Below are 13,403 nucleotides of genomic sequence, written 5' to 3'. Positions count from 1 at the left end.
GCAGCTCTTCGATGAGTCGCTTGGGTTTTAGCCAATGTTTAAGTTTTATGGGACAATGTGTTGCCTTAAAAAGAAAAGGCAACCAACTACCAAATTCACATCTGTTTGCGGCCTTATACGTCGGAAGTTTGTTTCCACCCGGAGAAGAATGGCAGGGCACTGTATAGCACTCAGCTTTTTTGGTTGGATGTTTTGGGCGATTTTCTTGGTGCCCATGCGTATTGTGTCTCTAGGGCGGGTTTAAAGGGGAGTGCGTGTTTATCCGCGGGTAACTGAAGCAGTTGTGAGATTAGACCGGGACTGCTTGGGTTAGCCTGCTTTCTGCCGATCCGTAGTGGTGAATTTAGGTGCCGGGTGTGCACCGGGAGGGATGTGCGAGATTCTCTGGCTGAAGAAAGCTACTACGCTTCTTACGTGGGTTTTGTTTTTTGTTTTTGTTTTTCAGCGTTTCGCTTTTATCTGATTTAACTCCAGCTTCTCAACAATTCTTTTAACCCCGCCTTCACATCTGTTCGGTTTTGTACTGCCAGATTTCGTGTTGAGGAGTGCCCTGCGTCTTAGGGTGGTTATTAATACTCTTGCCGCCATTCTCTTGTCAGCTTCACTTTTAGATTAATTGGAACTGTGCATTAATAGACTGAAAAGGATTAACGGGTAAATACGACGTTTTAGTCTCTAACCCTGGATAAAGTACAAGCATTTAAATTAACAGTTTTGTGGATAACCTGTTGAGATATCGTTTGATTTAAAAGGGGAGAACTGCATGTTTTAAAATTGCTTTTGAAAGTCACTTCTTGTTATACTCTCCCCCGCCCTTCCTGCTTGCTCTCTCCCCTCGTCCTCAAACTGAAAATTTGTTGTGAGGTCTTGTGGATCCAGAAGAAAGTTCTAGCGTTCAGAACTGTGGGACTCGTTTTGTTACCAACAATATGAAAGGCTCTGAATTTAGCCCGAAAAAGCAAAATAGGGTCAAAATACCAGCAAGGAGACTTCGTGAGGTATCTCCCAGTCAGGGAGATGATTTGGCTTTGTTGAAAGATGAGTTGCCTTGTGTTCCTCCGGCATTGTCTGCAAATAAACGCCTTCCTGTTGGAATGGGGACTGGCTTAAATGGAACATTGCATGGTATGTGAGTCTATGTAGTTCTTCAAGTTTTCACTTCTTTTTTTTTGTTTCAGAATTTAGTATATTGTTAATGTTTAAGTTTCCAAATATATATGTGTAGTTTGTACAGGTGTAGAAAACTGACCCTTTTCCCTGGGAAAAGGACCAGGCATGGTCTACAAAATGTCAAATGAATCGAATGAATGAAACTTTTAGTATTTCCTTTTGTGCTTTTTCTTTGAGTGGTTTTGTGCATTGTTCTTATTCATATCTGTAATGGATTTATTTAACTTGTACAATGTGCTTAATTTTTACCAGGAGTGCTTTTTACGAAATACTGTGCCTTCTGTTTGGATAATGTTATTCAGTGTGTGTGGTAGAAATCACGTTTTCTCCCATTTGATAGCTTCCATGTTCTTAGTAAATTTATCTCGAGCTCAGTGCTAATAAAGATAATAAATGCTTTGTCCACTTCACAGGGTAATTAAAAGGTTCAAATTAATGAATATATGTGCAGAAACAATAAAATACTTTTATAATACTGCTTTTTAAGGGTATGATACAGCTACAAAACCCTAATATAAGCCTGCTGTTAAACCAAATTTTTCCATCAACTGCAGATTCCATTTCTGGCGTATAATTCTACCCATAGTTTGTTCTCATCAACAGTGTACTACTGCTGTATTTTAAAACGTTTTATACTTAGTATCTCGCTTGTTACTACTAACCCTTATTTTCCAAAATACCAACTGATTTTCAAAAATCTTCATTGAGACATACTTAAATAAATATCCTTAAATTTTTTGCATGCACTGTGACTACCAATTTGGGTCCTGCATTAATATGGAGTTTATAGTTCTTGAAGCATAGTTTTTAAACATATGGTTCTATTAAAAAAATCATTAAAATTGATTCCTTTGTTTTCTTAGGTTCATCAGATTTAACTGCTGCCAGAAATCATCACTGGCCTGCATTAGAAAATCCCACTATGTCAGAAAGTGTAAGTAAAAAGATTCTTAATTATGTTCATGTTAATGTTCAATACTGTCAAATAATATATTCTTAAATTGTGTTTGATTAGCAACAGGCCTGTAACCTCTAATCAACTTTCTGTCTCTGTGAATTTGCCTATTATGGATATTTTATAGAAGTGGAATAATACAGTATTTGTCTGGCTTAGGGAAAAGGTATTCTTGACCAGTGTGCTGGTTTGAATGTATTATGTCCCCCAGAAAAAGCCATATTCTTTGGTGCAATCTTGTGGGGCAGACAGAATAGTGGGGATTAAGTTGGAATGTTTGGATTAGGTTGTTTGCATGGAGATGTGCCCCACCCAGCTGTGGGAGGTGACTCTGGTGGGATACTCCCATGGAGGTGTGGCCCCACCCATTCGGGGTGGGCCTTGATCAGTGGAGCCATGTAAATGAGCTGGCTCAAGGAGAGGAAATGGAGCGCAGCTGTGAGTGACTGTTTTGAAGAGGAGCAAGCTTGCTAGAGAGGAATGTCCTGGGAGAAAGCCATTTTGAAACCAGAACTTTGGAGCAGATGCCAGCCACGTGCCTTCCCAGCTAACAGAGGTTTTCCGGACGCCATTTGCCATCCTCCAGTGAAGGTACCTGATTACTGATGTGTTACCTTGAACACTTTATGGCCTTAAGACTGTAACTGTATAGCCAAATAAACCCCCCTTTTTATAAAAGCCAATCCATCTCTGGTGTTTTGCATTCCGCAGCATTAGCAAACTAGAACAACCAGAGACAACATTCTGTTGGTAATGTTAAAAAAAAAAAAAAGAAAAGAAAGAAAAAAAAGTGAGGTGTTCTAATGATTACAAATATTTGTGATTTTTTTGTTTTGTTTTATTGGGTCTTTAAGAAATAATAACATGAAGTACTCATCTTCTTAACCTTTTCAATTCATAAGCTTGAAAAGTGATGGTAAATGTAATGTTTTGATCACAAGATTTTCATATTATGCTTTGACCACTAATCATAATGTTGACATATGTATTGCCAATTTAACAAGTCTGGAAAACAATAGAGTTTCATAATATATTGAAAATTGAAGTTGGTAAACTAATAATTGAAAATGTTTACTTACCGATTTTGTTAAAAACTCACAATAAAATGTATAATTGAAAGGAGAAGTCACAAATAGAAGATTACTGATTTCCTAAATCCCTAAACAAAGGAACAGTTTCCATGAAATATGGAACTCCCTCATAAGGTATTTTCCTTTTTCATTTAGGTAGTATAATAAACATTTGGTGTAAAATAAATAATGTCCTTAATACCTCTTAATCAAACCACTTAGATTCAAAGGGCACTAGGAATCATTCTAAGCAAGAAAATACTTGCAGATTTTTTTTTTTTTTTGGTAAGTGTTCCTCCAGTAACTAAATGCCACTTAATTGCCTTTCCCTCCTTGTGCATCCTAGTTTTAGTCACCGAAGGAATTGCATTTGATGAGTGTTGGAAATTTCTCAAGTGGTTTAACATGCTTTCAGTTTTCAACAGATCACTGGACATCAAAGATTCATTGCACTTATAAACAAGTAAACTTTTCTAAGCTTATGTTTAATTTGCAATGCTGTACTATGTGTGTTGATGTAATCCTTTTTCAGTTCAAGAGAATAGATGTTTACAAATATGGACAAAAATGTATAATTGCGTGCTGTCCTTGTTCGCTAAGTAAATGCCTAACCTTTGGCTGTTTTTTGTTTATTTTTTGAGCAGGCCTTATTTAGTGGTTAATGTTTGTGAATTTTTTTATCTAAATAACTTACCCAACATATGTATATACTATTATTGCCTAATTGAGGATAAATGGATTGTCTTTGTCATGAAGGTCACTAGACCGGATTCTGTTAGATTAAATATGGGCTCATAGCTTGTTCTGTGTAGATTTGCCTACTGTGAAATACACTTGCAAAGCAAGGTAATTCTAGAGTTCATAGAAATTAATTTTTTAAAATCTCAAACACATCATTTAAGGTCACAAACAAATTTATTTCCCCTCATCTTTTCAAATATAGAGCATTAAAATTAAGCAAAACATTTTTTGCCACTTTGAGGGGCAAAAAAGTCATCTTATTGTTTTATTTTGTATTTCTTATTAGTGCCCAGAAATTTTTTTTCATGTATATGGCCATTTATATTTATTCTTTTGTAAATTACCTATTTATGTCCTGTGCTTTTTTCTTACTGACTTGTGGAAGTTCTTTATATTAATATCCCATATCCATTTTACTATATGATTAATCTCATTGACTATTTTTACAAAATTAACATCTATCATCAGTGGATAGCCTAGAATGGTTTCCTTTTATGATTTTCTCCTTCGCCTGTTCTGATTTAGCAGAAAAAAAAAAATAAAGGCAAGTGAAGAATAATGTTGAATGAATTTAGTACTTTAAAAGTCTTAGTGTTGAGGAGGCGCTAAGATGGTGGCATAGAGAGGAGTAGAAGCTAGTTACTCCCCCCTGGAACAATTCATAAATGATAGAAAAATTAGTAAATAACTGAAATAACTACAAAGAGACAAACGTGACTGTCCACTCATACACCAACCTGAATTGGGAGGAATGCCTGAGATTGCAGCATAAAATCTGTAAGTAAAAACTGCGGATCCACGCCGAGAGCCAAAATCCCCTCCTTCACGGAAGCCTCTCAGTGCTAGAGAGCAGAACTCTCTGAACAAGCAAGTGTACCTCAGCCTAGCTCCAATTGGGGTTTTAATATTACCCGCTCAATACATACTGCGAATCCCCAACGAGCAGACAGAAGCTTTTGGTGACTAGTGACCTTGGGAAAGTCAGGGGATACATCTGTCTCAGTATGGGGAGCCCAGAGGATCGGGTACTATCTCTGGCTGATGGGTGAATCTGGGAGCTTTATGTCCCTTTCTCTCTCTCTCAGCCTGGGCAGCTCAGTGGAGAAAGCCTCAGCTGTTTTCAGCTCGCAGTGCTTTGCAGTAAAGAAAGCCTCAGCCATTTTAAAACTGCAGCACTCTGACCCAGACAAGGGTGGAGATAGCAGAGTCAGAGAAACAAAGAATCTGTATGCAAATGACCTCTCTCTAGGTGGGCATAGCTTCCCAAGAGGAAAGAGGAGGGACTCAGCTCTACTACCTGCCTTGCATTCAGAACCAAACCCCAGAGCCTGGGGGAGGAGAGCCACAGGCCACACCTCCTTATACCAGCCCATGACAGGCTGACAGGCACCACCTGCTGGGCAGAAAAGCACAGGGTGTGTCAATCCCCTAAGATACACCATGAGGGAAACCGGATACTGAAATATTTCCTCCTTCTGTGACCTGAGCTTGTTCTCATCTGGGAAAACCTGATTGGGGTGGCCTGGGAGGTCAGATGCCTAGACAACAGAAAACTACAACCTACGCTAAGAAAAGCGAAGTTATGGCCCAGTCAAAGGAACAAACTTACACTTCAACTGAGATACAGGAATTTAAACAACTAATGCTAAATCAATTCAAAAAGTTTAGGGAAGATATGGCAAAAGAGATAAAGGCTATAAAGAAAACACTGGGCATACATAAGGCAGAAATTGAAAGTTCAGAAAAACAACTGGCAGAATCTATGGAAATGAAAGGCACAGCACAAGAGACATAAGACACAATGGAAACATACTACAGAAGATCTCAAGAGGCAGAAGAAAACACTCAGGAACTGGAGAACAAAATGCCTGAAAGCTTACGTGCAAAGGAGCAATGGAGAAAAGAATGGAAAAATATGAGCAATGTCTCCGGGAACTTAAGGACGAAACGAAATTTAAGAATGTATGGATCATTGGTGTCCCAGAAGGAGAAGAGAAGGGAAAAGGGGCAGAAGCAGTAATAGAGGGAATAATCAATGAAAATTTCCCATCTCTTATGAAAGACATAAAAGTACGGATCCAAGAAGCGCAGCGTACTCCAAACAGAATAGATCCGAATAGGCCTACACCAAGACACTTAATAATCAGATTATCAAACGTCAGAGACAAAGAGAGAATCCTGAAAGCAGCAAGAGAAAAGCGATCCATCATATACAAAGGAAGCTTAATAAAGCTATGTGCAGATTTCTCAGCAGAAACCATGGAGGCAAGAAGAAAGTGGTGTGATATATTTAAGATACTGAAAGAGAAAAAACGCCAACCAAGAATCCTATATCCAGCAAAGCTGTCCTTCAAATAAGAGGGAGCGCTCAAAATGTTTTCCAACAAACAGACAATGAGAGACTTTGTGAACAAGACACCTGCCCTACAGGAAATACTAAAGGGAGCACTACAGAGTGATAGGAGAAGACAAGTGTGAGAGGTCTGGAACACAATTTTGGGAGATGGTAGCACAGCAATTTAAGTACACTGAACAAAGTTAACTATGAATATGGTTGAGAGAGGAGGGTTGGGAGCATGTGGGACACCAGAAGAAAGGAGGAAAGACTGGGACTGTGTAACTCATTGAAACCTAGAGTATTCAACAGTTGTGATAAAATGTACAAATATGTTCTTTCATGAGGAAGAACAAGCAAATGTCAACCTTGCAAGGTGTTAAAAATGGGGAGGCATTGGGGGAAGGATGCAGTCAACATAAACTAGAGACTATAATTAATAGAATCATTGTGTTATGCTTTAATGTAACAAAGGCAATGTAAATGCAGATGGGGGGATAGGGGAGGGGTGTGAGACACTTGACATTGGTGGTGTTGTCTGACTCTTTATTCTATTTTGATTTAAGGTTATCTTTCCTTTTGCTGCTTCCTAGCTGTCATTTTGTTTTCCTCTTCCTTTTTTCTTTTTCTTTTTCCTCTCTGCCTTCTTTAACTCTTCCTCCTGCTTTGTGGAAGAAATGTAGATGCCCTTATATATATAGTGGTGAGGGTGGTGAACACATAAATATGTGACCATACTTGGAACCACTGATTGTTTACTTAGGATGGAATGTATGCCATGTGAACAAAACCATCTTAAAAAAGAATAAGGGTTGATGACAAAACCTTGAGGGCAATATACTGAGTGAAATAAGCCAGACACATAAGAAAAATATTGCAGGGTCTCACTGATAGGAACTAATTGTAATATGTAAACTCATAGATATGAAATATAAGTTACCAAGATACAGAACAAGGCTAAAGAATGGGAAGCGGTTGCTTAGTATGAGCAGAATGTTCAACTAGGTTGAACTTAAACATTTGGAAATGAACAGAGGTGACGTAGCACATTGTGAGACCAACAGTGCTGAATGTTGCGTGAATGACATGGAAAGGGGAAGCTCAGAGTTATATATATCACCAGAAGGAAAGTTGGAGGTCAAAAGATGGGAATGTATAAAACTGAATTCTATGGTGGGCAGTGTCTGTGATTAACTGTACAAATACTAGAAATCTCTTCCATGAACCAGAACAAATGTATGACAGTACAACTAGAAGTTAATAATAGAGTGACATATAGGGAAAAAATATATGTCTATTGCAAACTATATACTACCGTAAGTAGTATTTCAATATTCTTCCATAAACAGTAACAAATGTACTAAACCAATACTATGAGTCATCAATGGAGGGGGGGTGGTTAGGGATATGGGAGGATTTGAGTTTCCTTTTTTTTTTTCCTTTTTTTTCTTTTCACTTCTTTGTCTTTATTTCTTGTCAGGAGTAATGACAAGAAAATTGAACAAAAATTAATTGTGGTGATGGATGCACAGCTGTATGAGGGTACCGGGGGCAATTGATTGTACACTTTGCATCTTTGGATAATTGTATGATATGTGACAATCTCAATAAAAATTAAAATCAAAAAAAAAAGTCTTAGTGTTTTAGCACTAATAGAATCTTAGCAATGAGGTCTGGGGTTGCAAATGTGGGCAGAAAGCTATCTGCTGATAAGTGCTACTTTTCGAGAAGGCCTCTGAGGCCACATATGAGCTCAGTGACAAAGAATGCTATGATTAATTTGTGATGTTGGTACCATGTAGTGGCCACCCTTAACTATGCCAGCCTTCTCGGTGAATCAGATTTTCACATTTAACTAAGTAAACAGATGCTAAATGATTTGCTCTGCTAGAAGTGGCAGATCTGGAATTTGAGCCTGATTTTCAGTGCCACTGTTGCTTGCTTGTTCACTCACTCATGCATTCACTTATTTGACATCATATCACTCTCATTCAACAAATTCCTTGAGTAGTTTCAGGGTATCTAAGTACTGTGTTGTTGCTGGGAATGAAGTATGTAAAGTACACAGTCCTGTTCTCCTTGAGACAGTAGTCATGTAGCTAGTAAATGGTACTTGATAAACAATAAATCACATTCTTATTTAGCTTTTCATTTATTTCTTTTATACCCCAAAGGATTTTTGTAAAGATGTTGCAGCACAAGGGTTGCCTCTGGATAAAACAGAAGAGAGCAACAGACAAGAAGGTAAAAGGATATAATTGATTTTTAGACAGTCGATAAACAGCCTTATAGTGTTTTCTTATTTCTTTCATTTTTTAAATTAGTTTTTCTTCCAAGTTAAACTATTTACAGACTTTTTAGAATTCAGGAAAATGTTTGTGATAGTAAAGCTAATTTTATTATTACAGATCTATTTCATAGGTTTGGTATTATGTATTTGTTTATAAATTTTGAATTTAAGTTTTGAATGGCCTTTGGTCAAATAATAGATTAAAAATTTGCTTTCTCAACTTTTCTTAACTACTGATAAATTATTTAAAGCAATTGGTTTTATTTTATTCTAAGCAATTTTCTCTTTAGATTTTGAGCAAGTGTTTCCAGTTTGGCCCCAGGTCTTTTCAATACAATTTTTTTCTAGACTTATAAGTATTACATTATTAATTATTTACCTAATTTGTTCCTTGCCCTTTTTTTGTATTGGGAAATCATATTGCTGAATTCCTAAACATCCTTTTAGTTAAAAAGGTTTCTCTTTGAATAGCTTATTACCATTTAATAAATTTGCGGAATCTGATAAACATTTTCATGTCTTGATTTTGCAGCAAATGACATCCTTATTTCTCAGTACACCATGGGGCAGAAAGATGCTCTAAGAACTGTTTTAAAGCAAAAGTAAGTTTCATTTGAGGAAATAGATGGACCTTTCTTGTTTTCCTATGTGGTTCTCTAAAATTGGCTTCATTTGTACCTTAGACGTATGAAAAGATTTCTTTTCTCTATGTATGATAAGTGCAAAGTATCTCACATGGTGCTGGGCACGTATAAAGTACTCAATAGCCGTCAACCTTATTACAGAAGAGGTACTGTTGTAAGGACTTTATGTGCATTAAATCACATGATCTTCACTAAACCCTATGAAATAGATAGATTAACATCTCTGTTTTACAGACTCTCCATTTTATGGATGAGGAAACTGAGGCACAGAGAGACTGATTTCCCCATGATGATTTTACAAATAGTCTCTGGGCCAATTCTAACCCAGGCTATATGCCTGTAGAGGCTGCTCTCTTAACTGCTTGTCTCTACTGCCTAGCAGTAGTTAAGGAGTTCATAATACATAATGCTTGTCATTTATTGTCAAAGGACATTTAATTTGGCCAACAGTTTCTTTTATTTCCATAAGATCTTCTATTTTTTTGTTTACTCTTGGAATTTATTCTTTATGCTCTTCTAAGGTCTTCTTTATGTCCTTTATATCCTGTGCCATGCTCTTCTTCATGTCCTTTACATCCTGTGCCATGCTCTCGTTGTTTGTCCTTAATTCTTTGATTAATTGCGCCAAGTACTGTGTCTCTTCTGATCTTTTGATTTAGGTGTTTGGGATTGGGTTCTCCATATCATCTGGTTTTATCATATGCTTTAAGATTTTCTGTTGTTTTTTGCCTCTTGGCATTTGCTTTACTTGATAGGGTTCTTTCCGGATATAAAAAGTACCGATCTCTAATTTGTCAGATCTGCAGCTTGGTGGCCTACGCTTTCTCTAACTAACCAGCAGATGGCATCCGCGAGTCTCCTATTCCCCTCAAGTCAGTTCTCCCCAACTTTGTCTTTGTGGTGTGTGGGGATCTGATTCTTGTGGGGTTCAATTGGTGGACTAAGTTTGGGTGTGGTGTTGGTGCTGACCGCTCTGAATGTGAGGCGTGTGTCTGGGGGGTTAGGGAGGCAGGGGAGCGTTAATAATCAAACCTCCCAGGTGTTCCCAGAGTTTAAGGCTGTTGCAAGAGTCTAAGCCTTCATTTCAGTCTTGCCATAGATTGTCTCTGCCGCTGACCCATAAGTCCCTGGCATTTGCATAGGGTCCCTGGGATTTCCAAGTGGGTACCCGCCTCAGCCATGCTCTTCCAGGATCTCTGCCGAGGGAAGGCTGCGCCATGTCACAAGTGCACGCCAGCCCACCAGGGAAGTCCTGGGCCGCCGGGCCTTGCAGTGGCACTCCCAGCCCGCTGCAAAGATGGCTGAATGGGGCATGTTAATCTCCCCCTCCTTGCACAAGTCCGCCTTCCCAGCTCTGGGACAACCAGCTGCGGGTGCACCAAAGGCCACTGTCCATGGCCAATATTGTGGCATGTGCGTGGTGCTGCGGGAAAAACTCCCCGTCACACTGGGTTTCTTGGCATGGTTCTGGGCTGTGGTTCGGGCCCGGGCAGGAGCGTCCCCCGCCTGCCGGTGAGATGGCTGCAAGGCGTGCGGTTTCTTTCTCCTTTTGGCTCCCCTCTGTCCCCCTGGCCCTGAGACAATCAGCAGCGGGCTATCCTCCATGGCAGACACCGAGACGTTGGCACAGTCCGCTCCTGCTGTGCTTCACTGCACTTTTCTCACTGGCTTAACTGCAGCCACTCCTGGGTTGTTTTTTTTTTAAAGAAACTAATCTGTCTCCAAGCGCCAATGCACAGTTTCCCCACAGCGCATTGCGGCTGCCAGACTATCAGCCAGCTTACTCACTCGTTTCAGAATGCAGACTCCCAGTTTCACCAAGTGCACGGTCCCTGTGGATTTAGCAGACGTTGTCCGGTGGTGCGTTGCTGGGAACTGGTGTTCTGGGTCACCTTCTGGCTTTTATCTAGTATTTTTCACAGAGGTGTTTTTTTGCCCTGTCTCACCTAGCAGCCATCTTAGTTTATCCTGTCAAAGGATATTTAGACTTTCCTTGTCAAGATCTGAGAAGGGGGCAAGCTTAGTACCTGGTTGGACAGTAAAAGGAGACCATGGCTGCTCCATCAAAGTGCATCTCACAACTTTATCTTAAATACAATAGCACTCTGAAATATACCATGATGAACATGAGAGAAGAATAAATGAAGTAGAAGGAGAGAATTTTTATTGTCTGTTATCATCAATGTGGAGGAATGAGATACATTTTCTTAGGCTAAATGTGTTCTGCTTCTGAACCAAAGCAGCATGAAAAGTCCCTTAGAAGGTAGGAAAATTTTTATTTACTTTTGAACTGTTATTTTATTCAAAAAGGAAATTTTATGTTACCTCTATATATGGAAAATCAGTGTTTTTTATAATATGATTAAAATACATATACAACTATTAAAATAAAAAGTTTATTCTTTTTCCACCTACAATTATCTGTGGTATGCATCCTACATTCTAGGAAACACTAGACTAACAAAATGCATATACTATCCTTAAACCCCAAAGATGTGATCTTCTGAGGCAGCCAGAGTTGCACGACTGGTTCCTTGGCCCCATTAGGTTTTTTTCTTTTTTACATTTTCAGCCTACAATGCCCAGTATGTTATATGGTAGTTAGGAGAGTCATTCGGATGGTAAAGTTATATCCAGGGATTTGTAAATAAAATAAGAAAGAGCAGAAGTAAGGACATGAGGAGTGGTATAGTCTCTTATATTTGACACTTGAACTAAAAATTGCACACTACATCTGACTCAGTTCGACAGAAAGCAATTGCCACTTCCACCCAGCTCACCCCTGTGGTGAACTGGCTGCTTGTGACTGCAATAAGGACTTCATCAATTTGCTTTCAAGTCAGAACTCTCCAAATGGGGAGAAGTTGTTGATAAGCAAGTGGACAGTGAAAGGTAACTATGGACATTACCCCTTGTGTCTGTTGTAGTAGACCTCTCTCCATTTAAGGATGACTAAACAGAATAAAAAAAAAAAAACAAAACTAGGATGTATCTATGAGAAGGTGATTACAATGTGGAGATTAACAATGGAATCGGAACTATAAAAGTGACTCTCGTAATGGGTTAAAAGATAGTCCAGTTACGTCTCAAGATATACCTTAAAATGAAACAGGTTAAAAATAAAAATATGATGAAGATATTTTGAGGGAAAATCAAATAAATAGTGGCAATACTAATATCAAATGAAGTAGAATGCAAAGCATATGTGTTAAATGGACCAAATAGGGCCATTTTTGTTTAATTTTTGGCTGGATACTCATTTATTTTTTAGTTGTTAAATGTTTTAATAAAAGTAATAAATATACATTGTTTAAAAAAAATCAAATAGTGGGAAAAACTTGTAATGAAAAACCACCTTCTTGTGCCCTACTGTTCCTTAACCAACAGGCCTGTTCACCAGAAAGGCTATATTTAGAGGATATAAAAACAAATATTGACTCTTTTTAACTATTTCAGCTCTTTTCTTCTGAGAAGTACTTTCATATATCAAAATAAAATGTTTACACCACTAGTTTTACTAGTGGATCTATTCAAAGTTCTGTGTAATCATGGTGCTTAAACAAACTGTATAAGTTAAGTTGTTTAGAAAATATAGATCTTGCACCAAATAAACATATCTTCCCTTGGTCTTACGCGGAAGTTGAAGTTTTAAAACACAGTATTGTCCTTTACCCTTTGACCTGTTTTGCCCTAGTCCTAACCTGATCTGTTTCATTCATATCTTTGATTGAAGTCTGGACTCTTCTTCAGGTTTTTTAACAGTTACTGTACGCGCTAGTACTGACATATCTGCTGAGCTCTAGCTCTGAGTTTCAGTACACCACTAGTTTGGATTTATTAAATTTAGATTGTATCTAGGCTACTATGATAGGATTTAGTTCTCTTACACTATTTTCTCTCCATTGTCCCTTTATAGTTTCACCAGTAGCTTAATTAAATCAGTCATTGCCTATATGGATGCCATTCTCTGTTGAACTAAGTAGTATGTCATGAGTTTCAGAGGGATTAAAGAATTAGGAAAATACCCACATCAATATAATAGAAGAAAGTCCTAAGTGAGTCAAGATATTCTGTTTGTCTTACTGCTTAACAATCAGTCTTAAGAACCTTAAAATTGTCAATATCTGTTAACCCAGTAATTATGTTGTAAATAAGGAAATAGAAATTCAGTCAATAATTTATACATAGTGCTATTCAT

General features: G+C 38.1%; 1 protein-coding gene across 5 annotated transcripts in view; it reads left to right on the top strand.

Annotated features, from left to right (window-relative positions):
- The first annotated feature begins 295 nt into the window (after positions 1-295).
- KIAA0586 (KIAA0586 ortholog) overlaps positions 296-13,403 on the top strand; it is a 168,758-nt gene continuing 155,650 nt past the window's right edge. For all 5 annotated transcript variants that reach the window (XM_037832616.1, XM_037832619.1, XM_037832617.1 and 2 more), the window contains exons 1-4: positions 296-1,125; positions 2,034-2,104; positions 8,446-8,515; positions 9,094-9,163. In XM_037832616.1, coding sequence (XP_037688544.1) covers positions 930-1,125; positions 2,034-2,104; positions 8,446-8,515; positions 9,094-9,163 — 407 coding nt within the window. In that variant the 5' untranslated portion in view covers positions 296-929. The remainder of the gene's footprint in view (positions 1,126-2,033; positions 2,105-8,445; positions 8,516-9,093; positions 9,164-13,403) is intronic.

Source organism: Choloepus didactylus, chromosome 4 (genome assembly GCF_015220235.1).
Source record: "Choloepus didactylus isolate mChoDid1 chromosome 4, mChoDid1.pri, whole genome shotgun sequence".
Taxonomy (NCBI): Eukaryota; Metazoa; Chordata; class Mammalia; order Pilosa; family Megalonychidae; genus Choloepus; species Choloepus didactylus.
The sequence above is the reverse complement of the archived record's forward strand: the minus strand, read 5'-3'. Positions and strand labels throughout refer to the sequence as shown.